The sequence below is a fragment of the Dipteris shenzhenensis genome, chromosome 8 (genome assembly GCF_047967505.1).
Source record: "Dipteris shenzhenensis isolate YYH24624 ecotype China chromosome 8, Dip_SZ_1.0, whole genome shotgun sequence".
NCBI classification, from domain to species: domain Eukaryota; kingdom Viridiplantae; phylum Streptophyta; class Polypodiopsida; order Gleicheniales; family Dipteridaceae; genus Dipteris; species Dipteris shenzhenensis.
This window is the reverse complement of record NC_141603.1, coordinates 35,884,073-35,902,176: the sequence shown is the minus strand read 5'-3', so window position 1 is coordinate 35,902,176 and position 18,104 is coordinate 35,884,073. Positions and strand designations below refer to the sequence as shown.

At 42.5% G+C, this 18,104-nt stretch overlaps 1 protein-coding gene across 1 annotated transcript in view; it reads left to right on the top strand.

Annotated features, from left to right (window-relative positions):
- Nucleotides 1-18,104, top strand: part of LOC147899438 (SNARE associated Golgi protein family) — a 68,922-nt gene that overhangs the window by 36,439 nt on the left and 14,379 nt on the right. Inside the window, exons 6-7 of the mRNA XM_087378344.1 lie at nucleotides 12,120-12,343; nucleotides 17,200-17,266. Coding sequence (XP_087234470.1) covers nucleotides 12,120-12,343; nucleotides 17,200-17,266 — 291 coding nt within the window. The remainder of the gene's footprint in view (nucleotides 1-12,119; nucleotides 12,344-17,199; nucleotides 17,267-18,104) is intronic.

Genomic DNA, 18,104 nt, shown 5'->3' with positions numbered 1-18,104 from the left:
AGATCCAGAGTAGATGGCACGGGCTGCGTCATATCCCATAAAACGCAAAGGCGAACTGTTGGAATATGGAAAAAGAACTAGAACTAGAAACTGGAAATGGAAATGAGATGACAAGATTGAAAGATAAGAAATACCTTGAGAAGAGTGTAGACAAGACACAAGTTAGACAGATAGATTAGAATGATGTGACCCATTGAATATATGGGCCAAAGTACAAGACATAATGCAAGAGTGTTTATGGGATAATTGTAGAAGTGCCACATGGCACACACTCCTCCGCCGTACGCCGCCGTACTTCGTCCATACTCCGTCGTCAGTACTCTGCGCCAGCGTCCGTACATCCGTACAGTCCGTACGACTGTACGGAATCTGTACCTGCACCCGTTGCCCCAGTTCAGGTGGCCTCTACTGCTGCAGATCTGCCTGCCATTTCTGCCCTGATTTCGTGAGCTGAAGGAGCTGCCCACGACTTTCTGAAGCTGCTGCCCGTACCTTTTCTGTTCGAAATAAAGGAGGAGCTGAAGCTTTTTTTTATCTCTGCCCAACCTGCATTCAGTTCTGCATTCAGTTCTTGCTAAGGTACTGTACATTGTCTCTTTCAGTTTGCTGAGCAGTCTTTGTTAATCCTCATATCTGCAAACTGCTGGTTCCTCCTGCTTCGATGGGCTGTCATATGCTATGGCCCTGACAAAGTGGTGAGAGAACTGGCTTCTAGGATCTCTTCTTCTCATTTATTTCTACAATATTGTAAGGGAATAGACACTGCCCTTGCATCCTAGCAAGAGGTAAGACCTTCCCACATGGCATCCTCCTCTCATTCTCTCATGTCTATCGACAAATTCAATGGGTCCAACTTTCATACTTGGCAGATCAAAATCAAGTGCCATCTTATGAAAGAAGGCCTTTGGGACATTGTTCACCGTGATGCCCCCGAAGGTCCATCTGAGCAAGTTGTTACTGCCAAGAATGACAAAGCCTATGCTATCATATTGCTTGGCCTTGGAGATGATTACATTCATCACATCTCCGACATACAGTCTGCTCCTCAAGCATGGATCACTCTGGATACTCTTTTTGGAGCCCGATCTAAAAACTCTAAAATTGCACTTATGATCTCATTCTTTGATCTACATATGCAGGAAGGAGCTACTATAGCCTCTCATGTTAATTATCTTCGCAGTCTTATGGTTCAGCTTGCGTCAGTCAAGTCTCCCATCTCCGAAGATATTGCTATTGCTGTGCTTCTCAAAAGCTTACCTGACTCCTATGCTACTCTTGTCACTACCTTCAAGTATCATAATAATCCTTCTCTTGAGGGTATCATCAATGCTCTCCAAGAGGAAGAAAGAACTCAACAACGCAAGGTAACTGACACTGCATTTTTAGCAAAGAAAGGCAGTTCTAAGGTAAGAAAGCCTTGCACTCATTGTGGCAAGACTAATCATGTGGAGAAGGACTGTTTCAAGGCTCATCCATGCACCATTTGTGGCCGTGATAATCACCGGGAGAGGGACTGCTACTCCAAAACCTCTACATCAGCTCCTGCATCTACCTCAGCCCATGTTGCTGCAACATCTCCATCAGCTGATCCTGCTGTTCCTTCCTTACATGATGAAAAGTGGGCTTTCTGATTACTTCTATGTTTTGTCTACCACCTTGACCACCGATGATGTAGGTCAAGGGGTTCTAGTGTCTTGGTCTTTCTATTTGTCTACAGTCAGTCTTCTGTCTATCTAGTCTTGTCTGTCTGTCTATTTGTCTATCAATCTGACTATGTTTTAGATCCATCTTGTCCCTACCCTTGTGGACCCATATGAGGATATCACTTGAGGAGGGGTGTCTCAGGATCTTTTGTCTGTCATGTCTTCTATCCTGTCTATCAGTCTTTATGTCTGTCCTCTAGTCTTGTCTTTCTGTCTTACTCCTAGTGTCCACTTAAGGAGGGTGTTGGAGATAAGTGCACACTAAGTGTACTATTTCCTAGTCTAAGTCTAAGTCTAGTCTTTATGTCTTGAGTGTGTGCCATGTGGCACTTCTACAATTATCCCATAAACACTCTTGCATTATGTCTTGTACTTTGGCCCATATATTCAATGGGTCACATCATTCTAGTACGACCGCCGTACGCCGCCGTACGCCGTCGTACTTCGTTCGTCCTCCGCCGTACGCCGCCGTACTTCGTCCATACTCCGTCGTCAGTACTCTGCGCCAGCGTCCGTACATCCGTACAGTCCGTACGACTGTACGGAATCTGTACCTGCACCCGTTGCCCCAGTTCAGGTGGCCTCTACTGCTGCAGATCTGCCTGCCATTTCTGCCCTGATTTCGTGAGCTGAAGGAGCTGCCCACGACTTTCTGAAGCTGCTGCCCGTACCTTTTCTGTTCGAAATAAAGGAGGAGCTGAAGCTTTTTTTTATCTCTGCCCAACCTGCATTCAGTTCTGCATTCAGTTCTTACTAAGGTACTGTACATTGTCTCTTTCAGTTTGCTGAGCAGTCTTTGTTAATCCTCATATCTGCAAACTGCTGGTTCCTCCTGCTTCGATGGGCTGTCATATGCTATGGCCCTGACAAAGTGGTGAGAGAACTGGCTTCTAGGATCTCTTCTTCTCATTTATTTCTACAATATTGTAAGGGAATAGACACTGCCCTTGCATCCTAGCAAGAGGTAAGACCTTCCCACATGGCATCCTCCTCTCATTCTCTCATGTCTATCGACAAATTCAATGGGTCCAACTTTCATACTTGGCAGATCAAAATCAAGTGCCATCTTATGAAAGAAGGCCTTTGGGACATTGTTCACCGTGATGCCCCCGAAGGTCCATCTGAGCAAGTTGTTACTGCCAAGAACGACAAAGCCTATGCTATCATATTGCTTGGCCTTGGAGATGATTACATTCATCACATCTCCGACATACAGTCTGCTCCTCAAGCATGGATCACTCTGGATACTCTTTTTGGAGCCCGATCTAAAAACTCTAAAATTGCACTTATGATCTCATTCTTTGATCTACATATGCAGGAAGGAGCTACTATAGCCTCTCATGTTAATTATCTTCGCAGTCTTATGGTTCAGCTTGCGTCAGTCAAGTCTCCCATCTCCGAAGATATTGCTATTGCTGTGCTTCTCAAAAGCTTACCTGACTCCTATGCTACTCTTGTCACTACCTTCAAGTATCATAATAATCCTTCTCTTGAGGGTATCATCAATGCTCTCCAAGAGGAAGAAAGAACTCAACAACGCAAGGTAACTGACACTGCATTTTTAGCAAAGAAAGGCAGTTCTAAGGTAAGAAAGCCTTGCACTCATTGTGGCAAGACTAATCATGTGGAGAAGGACTGTTTCAAGGCTCATCCATGCACCATTTGTGGCCGTGATAATCACCGGGAGAGGGACTGCTACTCCAAAACCTCTACATCAGCTCCTGCATCTACCTCAGCCCATGTTGCTGCAACATCTCCATCAGCTGATCCTGCTGTTCCTTCCTTACATGATGAAAAGTGGGCTTTCTGATTACTTCTATGTTTTGTCTACCACCTTGACCACCGATGATGTAGGTCAAGGGGTTCTAGTGTCTTGGTCTTTCTATTTGTCTACAGTCAGTCTTCTGTCTATCTAGTCTTGTCTGTCTGTCTATTTGTCTATCAATCTGACTATGTTTTAGATCCATCTTGTCCCTACCCTTGTGGACCCATATGAGGATATCACTTGAGGAGGGGTGTCTCAGGATCTTTTGTCTGTCATGTCTTCTATCCTGTCTATCAGTCTTTATGTCTGTCCTCTAGTCTTGTCTTTCTGTCTTACTCCTAGTGTCCACTTAAGGAGGGTGTTGGAGATAAGTGCACACTAAGTGTACTATTTCCTAGTCTAAGTCTAAGTCTAGTCTTTATGTCTTGAGTGTGTGCCATGTGGCACTTCTACAATTATCCCATAAACACTCTTGCATTATGTCTTGTACTTTGGCCCATATATTCAATGGGTCACATCATTCTAATCTATCTGTCTAGCTTGTGTCTTGTCTACACTCTTCTCAAGGTATTTCTTATCTTTCAGTCTTGTCATCTCATTTCCATTTCCAGTTTCTAGTTCTAGTTCTTTTTCCATATTCCAACAGTTCGCAGATTTGTCGGTGACAGCAGATCTGGCGCTCAGATCTGGCTGAGCTGCGCAGATCTGAAGCGCAGATCTGTTGTGACAGCAGAGTGCTGCGCAGATCTGGCGTGACAGCAGATCTGGCGCAAGAAATGGCGGTGCAGAAAGAGGGCAGATCTCGAAGAAGAGGCGGCCACGAGAGGCTGAAAAGAGAGATGCTGGAGGGAGAGTTAAACTGAAAGGAGAAGACGAAGCTATGGCTGCAGCAGAGTGAGAGGGGAGGAAAGGAGATCTACATGCTCTGATACCATGTTGGAATATGGAAAAAGAACTAGAACTAGAAACTGGAAATGGAAATGAGATGACAAGACTGAAAGATAAGAAATACCTTGAGAAGAGTGTAGACAAGACACAAGCTAGACAGATAGATTAGAATGATGTGACCCATTGAATATATGGGCCAAAGTACAAGACATAATGCAAGAGTGTTTATGGGATAATTGTAGAAGTGCCACATGGCACACACTCAAGACATAAAGACTAGACTTAGACTTAGACTAGGAAATAGTACACTTAGTGTGCACTTATCTCCAACACGAACATCATGGGAGGCTTGCAAGAACTCCTATCTTGGAACATGAAGAGGACTTCCCAAAAAAGCTGCAAGAGTTGGAAGATGCTGAAGAAGAGGCACAGGCAGCGCTTTGAGAGTAATCCAAACCGAACAGTGGGTCAGAAGGGTAGTAGAAGGATCGAAAAGTGGATCCTTGGGCATGACATAAGCGAAGAAACCAGCCTCAGGAACACAAGCACGACTGACTAGCCGCTCCACCACATCAGTCGAAGAAATGTGGGCATAATAAAATCCTTTGCCCAGAAAGACAAAGGATGAAATACAATCCGGACCCATTGCAGCTTCAGCCCAATGACAAAGTTGAGCGGCAGAAAGAACCTTGCCCATAAAGTAGAGACAGACTCGAAACTGCTGAGCCTGTCGAAGACCTGAAACCAAAAGGGCAGAATCCAAAGAGCAAACAAATGGGGAACCTAATGAAGGAACATTTGTGACACAGGCTGAGCATAACTGACACAGAAGATCCAGCTGTAGGGAAGAAGAAGGGCCATCTGCGAGATCAAGCTTTGCCGATTTGAAAGAGGATGAAGAAGGCAAAGCACCGCGTTTCCGTCGAATGAAGACTCGAGCAGGAGGAACAGAGGAAGCAAAAAAAGCAAAAGATGTTTCGGGAGCCTGTACGGGCGGGAAAATTTGTACGGATTTTACAGGTACGGATGAAGCAGGTACTAGCGTCTGCACCACGTCTGCGTGGATGGAGGGTTGTACGAAGGGCTGAACTGAAGGTTGTGTAGATAACTGCAGGGGTCGGGGGGGCTGTACGGGCTGTACGAAAATCCGTACAGCTGGCGTGAGCTGTACGGATGGCGATGAAGGCTGCAAGGTGGAAGACGGGGGCTGTATGGGCAAAACGAGGGAGGGAACAGAGGGGGACGGAGGGTCGACCAGGGCTGTGGGGGCTCCAGAGCTCTCCATTAACACCCTCACCTTTCTCTCACACACACACACATACACACACACACACACACACACACACACACACAATGACTCGTTTTAGGCATGGAAAAAACTTTCCAGCTTCAAATAGTCTAAGAATCCTACATGAAATGGTTTTCGGTGAGCTTTTTCAGCCTCCTGAAAAGTGTGGGAGCATATTTCACAGATGTGTAGTTAGGCCTTAGCTATATCTATGGATTACATTAAGACATTCAATTTATCTACATAGTTCCTAGATCCAGTTAAGTGTATATATCAAAATTTTCATCCACACCATGGTTGATATATCGAGGATTAAATATAAGATTTTTTAGAAACATACCTTGCAATCAAATACAAACTTTTTATACATATATAACTTTGACTTTTTTGATACCAGAAATGAGCTCAAAAGGCCCAAAAACCCTAGGAACGATTTTAAACATGGTTATGTTTTAACTATTTTTCAAAATCCCATATGAGAGAACAGGGCACCTGCAGGAACCCAAGGAGAGTTTGCGCTAGCGCAGACTCTACCGGGTCCCTGGGTCCCTGCAGGTGTTTAGTTTTCCCATATCTAATTTCTAAACATTGTCAGAAGGCACCCGTGTTTACAGTTGTTTTTAGGGTTTTTAGGCCTTTTGAGCTCGTTTCTAGTATTAGAAAGTCCAAATTTTGCATCTATAAGAAGTTTTATAGTCTCTAAAGAAATTAGAGCCCAAAGGTTTTGTTTATGATTACTATATACTTATTCCTTTTTGTAATAATTTTTCATTGAGACATTGAGGGCTTCATTAGAGGAATCAAGGTCACTAAAGACAATATTACATTAAGAGAGCTCATATATATAGCTTTTAGTACCATATATATTGATGATGCGATTTTGCTCATGTTGGATTAAGGGCTTTCTAAATGCTCATTAAGGGAGAAAATTAATTTAATGGGATTTTTTTTGCTAACATTTGCAGTGTAATGAGAAAACGCGTTTTGCCCAGGCGAAACATGTAGAAATGTTTCATCGAAACGGTCAAAACGCCAGTGCATCAGGCGAAACGCCCTGGCGCCAGAGTGTTACTATTTTTGACTCTTTTGAGTGTGCTCAGTGTGTATGTGTGTATTTGAGAGCTCTTTTCACACAGAGAGAGAGAATCTGGAGATAAGTATTTATGTTTGATATATAATTTATATAAAAGACAAAATTTTAACCCGTTTCTAGGCGAAATGCTTGGCAAAACCCAGAAACGTTTCTAGAAATGTTTCTTGTGACACTGAACATTTGTAAAAATTTCTTTAAGCATAAGAATAACGCTTTTTTGGAATTTGTATGTGTTGGGTGGGGATGTCAAGGAAGCTCGTAATTTTTATTGATTTTTCTAAAAAGCTCACAACATAAAGCTCACCAAAAAATCACACCTCAGAAAGATTGGGAGGCTTTGGAATCTTCTTGCCTTTGTCCTTTGCGTGAAATGCATGCTTCAGAGTGACCTCCTTCAGGTCCTTAAGGCGGCGGTCTTCATCAATGAGAATGGCTGTCATTTCTTCAAAGCTGAGGTCTTGTGCCACATGTAGGACAGCCAAGACATCAGAGTATCGGTTGATGCCTTCAATGCTAGTGAGTAGAACTGCTTTCTTATCATTGTCATCAACTTGAGCTTCAAGAGCCTCAAGCTGGTGGATGATAGAACTCAATGTACTCAAGTGTTTTGTCAAAGGTTGATCTTCATTCATGCGCAAAGAAAAGAACTTTTGCTTCAAATATACCTTGGAGTTATTGATTTTGTGGCCGAAGAGCTGATCCAACTTGTGCCATATTTCTTTGGCGGTCTTGTTGAGGTGGAGATGGTGAATGAGATTATCTGCGAGGCCCAAGCCAATATGTGCAAGTGCTTTGTCATTCTTATCATTCGAAGTCTTGTCATTCTTTATCATCCCAAGTCTTGAGTGCTGGAGTTCCCTCTTCTCCTTTGGGCCTTGGTTCAGTTCCTTTGACAATGCCCCAAAGACACATGAGAAGCAGTCGAAGCTTAGTCTGCCAGGTTGGGAAATTGGTGCCACTGAATATCTAGGGTTAGGGTTAGCTGTAGAAGACACCTGAAATTAATCTGACAACAAATCTGCTGATGCAGACCTGTTTTTCAGCAAGAAGGGAGTCGCCTTGCAAGGGGCTCACCAGCAGGATTGCCTGGCTGTCAAAACAGCCCCAAAACCTTACTCAAAATGTTTCGAAACACCCGAAACCTGCTGTAGATAAGTCGACCTGTAGAAGGAGGTGCTGCAGCAGACAGAAACAAGAAAAAGAGCAGTCCCCTTTCCAAGAGAAAGCCCAGGAGTGCACCAAAGTAGGCGTCTAGGACTGAAGCAGGGAGAAGATGCTGTCACAGGTAGAAAACAGGCCACCTTTGCTGAGAAATGCCTTGGAGTTGCAGCCCAAGGCCCTAGGAACAGTCGCCTGCTTGAGAGAAGCCTCCACGAGCGCTTCTTGGGTCGAAAACAGGCTGCTGTACTGAAAAACGATCTAAGACAGCGATCCCCTTGCGATAAAAGACCAAGTTTTCGTGACAAAAGTGCTCCTGAAGGGTGGAGAGGGGAAGTGAAGGAGAGGCTGAGGTAGGTTGGAGCTAGGTCTCGAACCTGTTCAGATACCATGTTAGAAATATGGTTTCAAGGGGGGAAGCAAGAGAGCACACAAATTAAATCCATGTATTGCATAATGAGAAAATGACTCAATACAATGACTTATATAGGTTAGGGTTACTGAACCTAACCCTAACCCTATAAAATTAGGGTTTGGGACATAAACCCTAAAATGACCAAAACACTCGTAAACTCACATAAATTCCTAGATTGACACCTAAAACTTTGTATATCCAACAAAGTAGTAGGACATCATCACTTCTTTACAGTGGTTTTTTAAGGAGGCTTTATGGTGTCTAGGACATGCATAAGGATAGTTAAGGATGGATTTCTTGCTATGATGGTTTTACAACGAAAATGTGGCTTGATATGTCTCAAGAGGCTTTTATCTTTGAAAGAAACAAGGAGTCAGCTTAGGTAGCCTGCGAGTGTCCTACTCTCCTCCTCTCCGGGCACTGAGAAATAGCTCATTGCACTAGCAAGCCCCATTGTCACTCCCATCGCCTGTCTCGCCACTTGTCTCCCCAATTAAGAGAGTAGTCAATGTCAAAGTGCAGCGGAATGTGTGGGCAGAGGACTGAGAGCTAATATGCGAACTAGAAATGTGAATGCAAAAAGGATGAGACTATGTAGCAGACATCAGGAAAAACTTTGCCGTTTGACTGAGAAAGCGTCCATGGAACTAGTACAACTCCAGGGTAGAAGTGCACCACTGTATGATCAATTGGAGCTGGCTCAAGACTGCGCCAGAAGCTACTCAAAGGATTGCTAGAACAACTCCAAACTAGGGTCTCTTTATAGGGTGGGAACTGGCAGAGAACTGACCGACCAAGGTCTGGTCGGGTTAACCCAACCTGGTCAGTTAGTTGAACCAACCCTGGTCAAGGTCCCAAACTGGCTTGAAACTGGCCTCCCAGACTGGCCTCAAAATCAGACTTGAGACTACTGAGGATGGCACTAGAGTCATCCATACAGACTAGCATAGAGCGGGGCTGATACATGGTATGCACGCATAACCACATGGTTTGCCAGTTATGGTATCTAGATGGGCACCCTTTTTAATGAAGATAGTATCCCTTTCAAGACAATCCTCATAGTCAAGACACCCGTCTTACTTGTGCATTGTTAAACCTGATGATCTCTTTCATCTTTCCCCACACTCCATGCATTATCAATTTGCTTTTTTTTGACCTCGAACTTCTCAAACATGAACTTTCTTGCTGCATCCGAGGGGCTTGTTAATACGAACATTTTGGGATTGAGAGCTTTATTTTGTCTTCTTATTTCCTTCTCAAAGGTTTCTGTTGAGGGTTTGTGACTGCTCCCTTTGAGCCTAATCTGTATGATCAGTAATAAGGGAAGATTTGATTGAGATTGTAGTTCATGGTAACACTCAGCAAAAAGTCACAGAATTGAAAGATGACTTATTAGGTGATTTGACATGATAGATTTGAGCTTAATGCACATTTATCTGGGCGCTGAGTTTTGGCAAACATGAGATGGCATTTACATGTTTGAAACAAAATATGCTAGAGGTCTCTTGTAGATTTTAGATTCTAGCAGAGAAAATCTGATACAAGTCCTGATAAAAATGCTATCAAGCTTAGTAAGCATGGTGGAGCTGAGTTTTGGCAAACATGACATGGCATTTACATTCTCAAGCAAAATATGTAGGTCTCTCGTAGATTTTAGATTCTAGCAGAGCAAATCTGATACAGCTCCTGAACATGCTGAGAAGTTTGATGGCACTAAGTTGTAAGCAATCTCATTTATCTGAAATCTACAACTGTCAATTTGCTTGTATGATGTTGGCGACAACGATCCTGAGCTTTTTCGGCGCATAGACAAATTGGGAAATAGATAGGTGCTCCATACTTGCATTTATGTTCTTGTGTAGGTGTGTATGCATTTCATGGTTCATTAGTTTAAAGATGGAGCTCTCTTTCATAATTTGAAGCTGAATTCGACGTAACTAATGCATGTGGTTAGGAAATTGATGCATGTACCTTATCACTCATAAAAAAGTGTGTGCACTTTCACTTGTGAGACAATTAGAGTTGCATTGCCAGGGTGATGCTTGTATTTTGGCTTGCATGGAATACGTTGAAAAATTCCATTATTACATTTGGGATTGTATCGAGGGTGGTTTCGTTGGTGTCATCTAATATCCATTTGTAAAGCAATATGGTATATAACTTTACAAGAGCCTTTGGATTACATGCACATGCCATTTTGGAGACTCTTTCTCCATGTTTCCTTTCAAAGTCCATATTGGGTTTAAATGGGGCTAAGCATGGGAATTTGGAAAAACATCTCCCCATTTATGACCCCCAAGAAGCATAGGCTCTTACTAGAATTACCATGGGAACCTTGATCATTGAGACGATATGCACTCTTCATGTTTTACTTTCAAAGTTTTGTCTGGTGCATGCTGCAATGTGCTGAAACCTTTCATACCTTGCTATTGCACAAACGCATTAATAGAAGTATAGAGTCACCAATGTCTCTGGCACCATGATAATTGTGACAACGACATTAGATTAGATATCCATTGAATCCATCTATTGCACAAACGCATTAATAGAAGTATAGAGTCACCAATGTCTCTGGCACCATGATAATTGTGACAACGACATCAGATTAGATATCCATTGAATCCATCGATGGCACTTTTGCCATGGCTCAAATCGAGAATGACATTATAACACTTCTCAATGTACTCGGGATAGTGTCATACATATTTAAAATAACATTTGCAATTGGTCTCAAGTGAAAGTCTCCAATATGGGCTCTAACAAAATGTATTATTTGAGAAATTTTTACGGTAGTTCTTCTTCATTTGCCATTATGTACCATTATGCTTGGGTAGAGGTTGGTATGCTATTGGGAAAATTGGACATGAATCTGTTGTATTTTTCTTACCCTTGGCGTCACCATGCACTTTGGCCCTCAAGGATTTTGATTACAGTTTGTACATCTTGGTCTGGAGAAGAGATGGTGGTATTGTCGCATTGGAGTTGGGGGTGGCAAGGAAAAACTTTGGTTGATCTTCAAAACTAGAGATGGGTAGGTAGAAAGCTACTGGTGTGGTTGCAAGGACGTCTAGCTTAGGTGGAAGATTCAATAAGAGTCATCCATAAGCTAGCAGAGGATGCCTATTGGAGCATCCATAGAGCCACAATACTTGACTTAGATGTTGTGAGAACCCCAATAGTAGTAAGAGTCACTTTTGCACGTTTCAATCCTTCACTTCAACAAGAGATCCACCATGTACTGGATGTTGTGGCCATTCTGAAGCCGGAAGCTTATAGCAGGCTCATGTATATTTGTTAAGTTTGCAGTCTCATAGCTTCTTGAAGCTTTGAAACAACAACACTTTGAAATGTTGGCTCATTGTGACTTTCCTATTAGTATTTCATTTTTGAGAAGTGCTGTGACTTCTTGATCTCTTCTTTGAATATTTGTCTTCAAATTTAGGAGTGGAGAGCATTTATCACGTATTTGTTGAATCGCAATTTCTACCTTCCATTCAATTTGACAGCATGAGATCTTTCCTCTGCGACTCGTCACACCTCTTAACCTTTTTTCAAAACCTTTTTGGGTACAAATTTATAAGTGCTTCTGCTATGCAAAGTAATTTTCTTGTTATCTCTTGAATAACATAGATGGGATTGCTTGGGAGAGTGTTTTTGAAACTTTCAAAATGAATCTGGTCACACTTTTCTTTATTGCCCTTGGTTGGGCTTATATTGGGCTAATTGTTCCCCTTGTCCTTACACATTTGAAGCTATGAATGGTAAAATCATACAAAGATGTGATCTTAGCTGTTGCTGGATGTGTGCAGATTGCGGCCACTGCTGCATTTTTGATCGCAAGATATTTAGCTCGGGATCGAATTCTTAAGCTAGCTGAAGGCAATAAGAAATTTTTGGCCATTGACAAAGCAATTGGAGAAAATGGTTTTCGAGTTGTAGCCCTTTTACGCTTAAGCCCTTTGCTACCATTTTCTCTTGGAAACTACTTGTATGGGCTGACATCAGTGAATCTTGTGCCGTATGTTTTGGGCAGGTGATTTCATCCTACTTATTCTCATAATTCTGATGTGTTTTTCTAAGCGTTCACTTTTTTTTCAAAACATATACTGTGGTTTGTTCATCTTGCTAGAAAGTTCTCTACTTTATAGGCAATTTGGAAATCTTGTAGAAAGTGGGACAATATGAAAACTTTTGAGTTTATTGTACTTTAAAAGTCGTATGAAAATGGATAGTTTCAAATTTTTTGTAATAGATGTGAGAGCATAGGTAGTATGTTTGTTTTCTTGTTTTCGATGTTGTTTCTCTTTAAACATAGAATCAAATTCAGCGAAGAGCATCAAAGCCCATTTTCTTTTTAGTTCTTAGGTTATACAAATCATTTGGACATTTGGTTTTAGGTAGTGTTTTGCTTTGGTATATCTACGCCCTCCCTCCCTAAAACACCTTCTTTCCTTGTGTTTGCGTTTGGCAGCATTTCTGTTGTTTTCATGTGTTTGCATTAGTTTGTCTTTTGGTTCCTAGTATTTGTTCGAAACATGGTGAAGGGGGAGAGAGAGAGAGAGAGAGAGAGAGAGAGAGAGAGAGAGAGAGTTAGGGTGTGAGGAAATAATGCTCAAATGAAGACATGAAGAAGACTTTCATTCATTCATCAAGTGTAACAAGACAAGTGAAGTATAAGCCTTATATAGGCTACTCACTCACACACTAGCACCTAGTGCATATGGGATAAGTCCAATGAAGTACAAGCCTTATATAGGCTACTCACTCACACACTAGCACCTAGTGCATATGGGATAAGTCCTATGATGACACGTAGCACTCACACAAGACTCACTCACATAGACTAGCTAGATCACCTAGTACTTCACACTAACACATCACATCACATCACCCCTCTTTGGCTATGATATCTCCAACACCCCCCTTCAGAGTAAAGAGTGTGAGACCCAACACGCAAAGAGTAGACCGATTCCCCCTCCACCACAATACTGCAAAGAGCAAGTCCAACTATCCAACACCTCTCATGTGATAGTGACTTCTCAGTCAGCTTGCGACCGGCAAGGGCAAACCATCACTCGTCATCCCCGCTTACCCTGAACTGGGTGGTCAATACCATCAACCAAAGTAAAAGATAGTACATTTATTTTTGGGGGACAACCCATGGCAAAGTACCTCTTATTGACTCCAAATACATTCAATTTAGAGAGACAACTCAAGGCTGAGAACCTTTATTTGACTCAACGCAAACACACATAGCATAGGGGCCTAGAAAGCCCAACCCTGGTCAAATGGATCGTCGTTGTCAAGATAGAGGCCATGAAACTCTGTTGCTGTGGTAGCTGCATGTATCTCCTCCAGGGGCTCTTCAGGTTCAGCTTCAACTTCAGCCAGAAGATTGGCATGATGCTTCTCTTGTTCCTGTGCTTTCTTCTTGAAGCAATGGGCTTCAATGTGCCCTTTCCTCTTGCCAAACCTGCAAATAATGTTCTTGTTGGTCTTCCATTTGCTTGTGGAAGCAAATGCATGATCAATAGGAGAGGCAAGAGCAACTTCCTTATTGCGACGATCCTTCTCAATGAGGAGGGCTACCATATCATCAAACGTGGTAGTGGCAAGAGGAAGGATCTCAAGAGTGTGCTCAAAGCGAGAAATGCCATGCATACTCTTCATAAGGATGGCCATCTTATCTTCATCATCAGGGACACTCTTCAAACTTGAGAGTTGTTGAACACGAGATTGAAACCGGACTAGATGATCACTCAACTCATCACTCTCTTCTATTTTCAGATCATAAAATTTGAGCTTCAAAAAGACTTTAGAGTTGGTGATTTTATTACCAAAGAAGGTCTTGAGGCGACTCCAAATCTGCTTAGCTGTTGACTTGAATTCCACATGATGGATGAGAGAGTCAGGACTCAGCTAAGCAAAGACCAATGAGGGCAATAGCCCTGCCATTATGCTGCTTCCAAATCTTTTGGTGTTGTTGATCAAGTAACTCAGCCTGGTCATCCTCAACAACATCCCAAACTCCTTCACGCATAAGCAGCAATTGCATCTTGGTTTGCCATGTGGGAAAACCTCCCCCCTTAAACTTCTCCACGAGGATAGAACTTGAAGACAAGGGAGTCATGATTGAAGAGGACTTCGTGAAGGCGGGCAGCAAGCTAAGATGAAGGACCAGCAATCTCCTTCTGTGCAAAAGAACAGATATAAATGCCTAGAGATGCTCCAAATATGAACCCGAATCTGAGAGCAGCAAAGATATGCCTCGAAATGTGTAAAGCAGCTCAGTAGAATAGCTCCAAAGTACACCGAAGTGTTTCAGCAGATACGTAGTTGTACCAAAACACAAGAGTGGATCTTTGAAGTGGAAGTCGGCTCCCCAGAACAGCTCTGAATGCTGTAGCAGGTCTTGAAGGAAAGAATCGGTTGATTTGGATGTGCTGGAAGTCCTGAAACACCTCGAAAATGCCTCTACTGATGGTGGTTATGCAGCAGCAGCTTTAGAACGGGTCGGAAATGCAGCAGCTGCCTCAGAATAGCTCGAAAAAGCCTTCGAAGACCTCGAACTTCTGCCAAAAATGTGCATAGGTGGTCAGCTCTGCTGCAGCAACTCAGACAAACTGATTTTCAGCGATGAAAACCTCCACACGTGCTCACAGGCGTTGAAAACTGTGCCAACCAGCTAGGTAACAGGCCATCAAGAGTGCCTAAAGCTCTGAAATGGCTCAAATGAAGGCGTCAAAACGGGTGCAAGCAGCTGAAAGGAAGAGGCGAATAGAGACAGCAAGCTGTGGTGGCAAAAGCAGAAGCAGATGGGTGCAAGGAGGTGGTGAATAGAGGCGGTTGAGAGAAGGAGGCAGCATAGACGAAATTAGGGTTAGGGCAAGGGTGACGTGGCAGCTATGGAAGGTGGCTTTGATACCATGTTAGAAACATGGTGAAGAGAGAGAGAGAGAGAGAGAGAGAGAGAGAGAGAGAGAGAGAGAGTTAGGGTGTGAGGAAATAATGCTCAAATGAAGACATGAAGAAGGCTTTCATTCATTCATCAAGTGTAACAAGACAAGTGAACTACAAGCCTTATATAGGCCACTCACTCACACACTAGCACCTAGTGCATATGGGGATAAGTCCCATGATAACACGTGGCACTCACACAAGACTCACTCACATAGACTAGCTAGATCACCTAGTACTTCACTAGCACATCACATCACCAGACTCTTTGGCTATGATATCTCCAAGACTCCAACAGTGTTTCCTTTAAAAATATAAATAATATCATAGCATACATCTGTTAACATCCCAGAAAACTCAAATCAGTCCATGATTGAGGTTGATAAGCAGCTGCATATAGGTTTATAGGTTGTGTTTGAAAGCTTACTTCCACTGGGAATTGAAGGCACTTCAGAGCAGCCAGTAGAAGATTAGAATACTCAGCCTGCACATGCTGATGCACAACAGCCTTTGGATGCTCCCAATCATGTCCAGGATTAACACCGAAGCCTTTCTGGAAAGTCATCAATAAAAGTGATGTAGACAATACTACCCAAAGACCTTGTCTCAGAAGTCTCCCGCTTTGGTTTTGTATGCACGATCTCCAAAGCATCTCATGATCTGTGTGCCTGGCCTTTTGGAAGGGATGCCTATGTTATTTCTCAATAGGCTTTGCATACTTTTTGACTCTATTAAAAACGTCTGGCAGTTTGTAAACCATCTCTTGCCTTTGCAACATTGCCAAGCACTCGAAACTAAGGCGACCAAATCCCACCTGCAATATAAACCTCTTGTTAGTATCAGAAATATTTGCATTTTCTATTGGCCCATCTTGCAAATTCTTATTTGACAGTTGCATCCCGTAGCGAAGCTTCCTTGTCATCAAGTGCACTTTTTGTATGCTGGTCTGAAATCTGACCTCCTGACAGCGAATTCAAGTGGGGTCCATGCACATAGTATACATTAGTTATGTGTCTCAACTTGGAATACGTCAATTGCCTTTATCGGCAGTTTTTCTCAGTTTCCATATGTGACCTTTGCATTGTCTGAATGCATATTCATATTCAAATGACTAAACCAAACTTTTTAAGGTGTATAAGGGATGAGGCCCCTGAATCTATGACCCAGCAATCAACGAAGAATGATTATATTACACATCTATGTGTTGAAGTGGAATCCTCTACCATCAAAGTTTTATTCCATATCTAAAATTATGCGCATCCCTAGCAGTAGTGCCCGTACTGTCGTGGGCACCCTCACCCACAAAATCCATGGCAGAAGTTTGTCCCACTTCTGCCTCTGCTTGCTGGGAAATTCTCTTTCTAGCTTTGCCTTCCCTTCTCCATGTGCGCATTGAGGTCACAATTTGTAACGCATCAAAACAAAGTCAATTCATGCTGTCAAAGGTGCTTCAAAGCTGCATTGGTCATCTGTCAGCTTGCATTTTACCGTAACGTTCCGCTGCTTATATTGCATATTGTCCACCACGCAAAACAACACAACCCAAATCAGCTATTTGAGCCTGAGTTTTGCCTTATGGTGTCACTAATTTTTTGTGCGGAGATCCATAGAAGTTCAAGAGACATTGTGGGAGTTCCGAATATGGACGCATGATGATGGTCTCCTATTCCCCTTCAAATGCTGGCATGACTTCCTTCAATGTAAAGAGACCATTTAGGAACCTCATTTTCTTGTGGATAAATTTGTGCATGCAACACTATTTAGTTATACTTCTCATGTTTTCTTAAAGAGGTGTCTCATGCATTATTACTATTGTGTAGCCGAAAATAATGCATTGTACTTATGGAACATTTTACGACTTTTGTGGGCTTAAGATTTGCTAAGTGAAAATGTATATTTGGGTGCTGATGTAGTCTTTGTTTTCATGTGCAGCTGGCTTGGAATGCTTCCAGGGACATGGGCGTATGTGAGTGCTGGTGCCATTGGAAGAGCTATCATTGTAAGTCCAAATCTTGAAATATGTATTTTTTGCAATAATATAGAATCTATATTTGGCTTTGATGAATCTTTTGTTCTTGCTGCATGGGTTTCTGCAATTTATGATATGGCCTCAATGTCATTATTAGTTGAACTTTCTACAAGCATGCTGTTTTTTGCTGTCCTAATGTTGCCGTTCTTGTATATTGTTGATGTTCAAGATTGCACTTCTCACCACATTGAAAGCATATATTTGATTTCCTCCCGGTGTCCATTCGGGCTCTGAAAAGCTTCTCTCTACTCATTGTGTTTGATGGAGGGTCCCTTGTGGACTATCTTTTCACCCTCAAACCTTATATAGATTTGGATACAGCATCCTATGTCCAGACATTACATTATAGGATGCTTGGATATGTGTGTTGCCGCACTATCATTTTCTGATCCATCCATTCCAGCAACTTTTGATCTTCTTTGGCCTTGAAGCAAACTTACATTCTTCTTTGATGTAGAGTTATATTGGGTGCACCTTCCTTTTTTACTCAAATAATAGAGCGAGCTTCTATGCCTCCTTAATACTGTGTCGATTTTGGGACCTAACATGTAAGGCAGTGGGGGGCTGTGAACCCTGAACGTTCTTCCTCAACTTCACATTGGCACTTGCATCTTGTATGATTCATGATAGCGTTAGAGCACTATGTTTTGTATAAATGGAAACTACCAAGAAATCACTAGCCTAGCATTAGCAGGAGACAAATACAAAGACATCAAATCTGCCCATATAAATAGCATGTGTAGTGAATCCTTATTAACCTCCAATAGGGGTGGACATAAACCCCCAAGTGCAACGCGGTGTAGGCCAT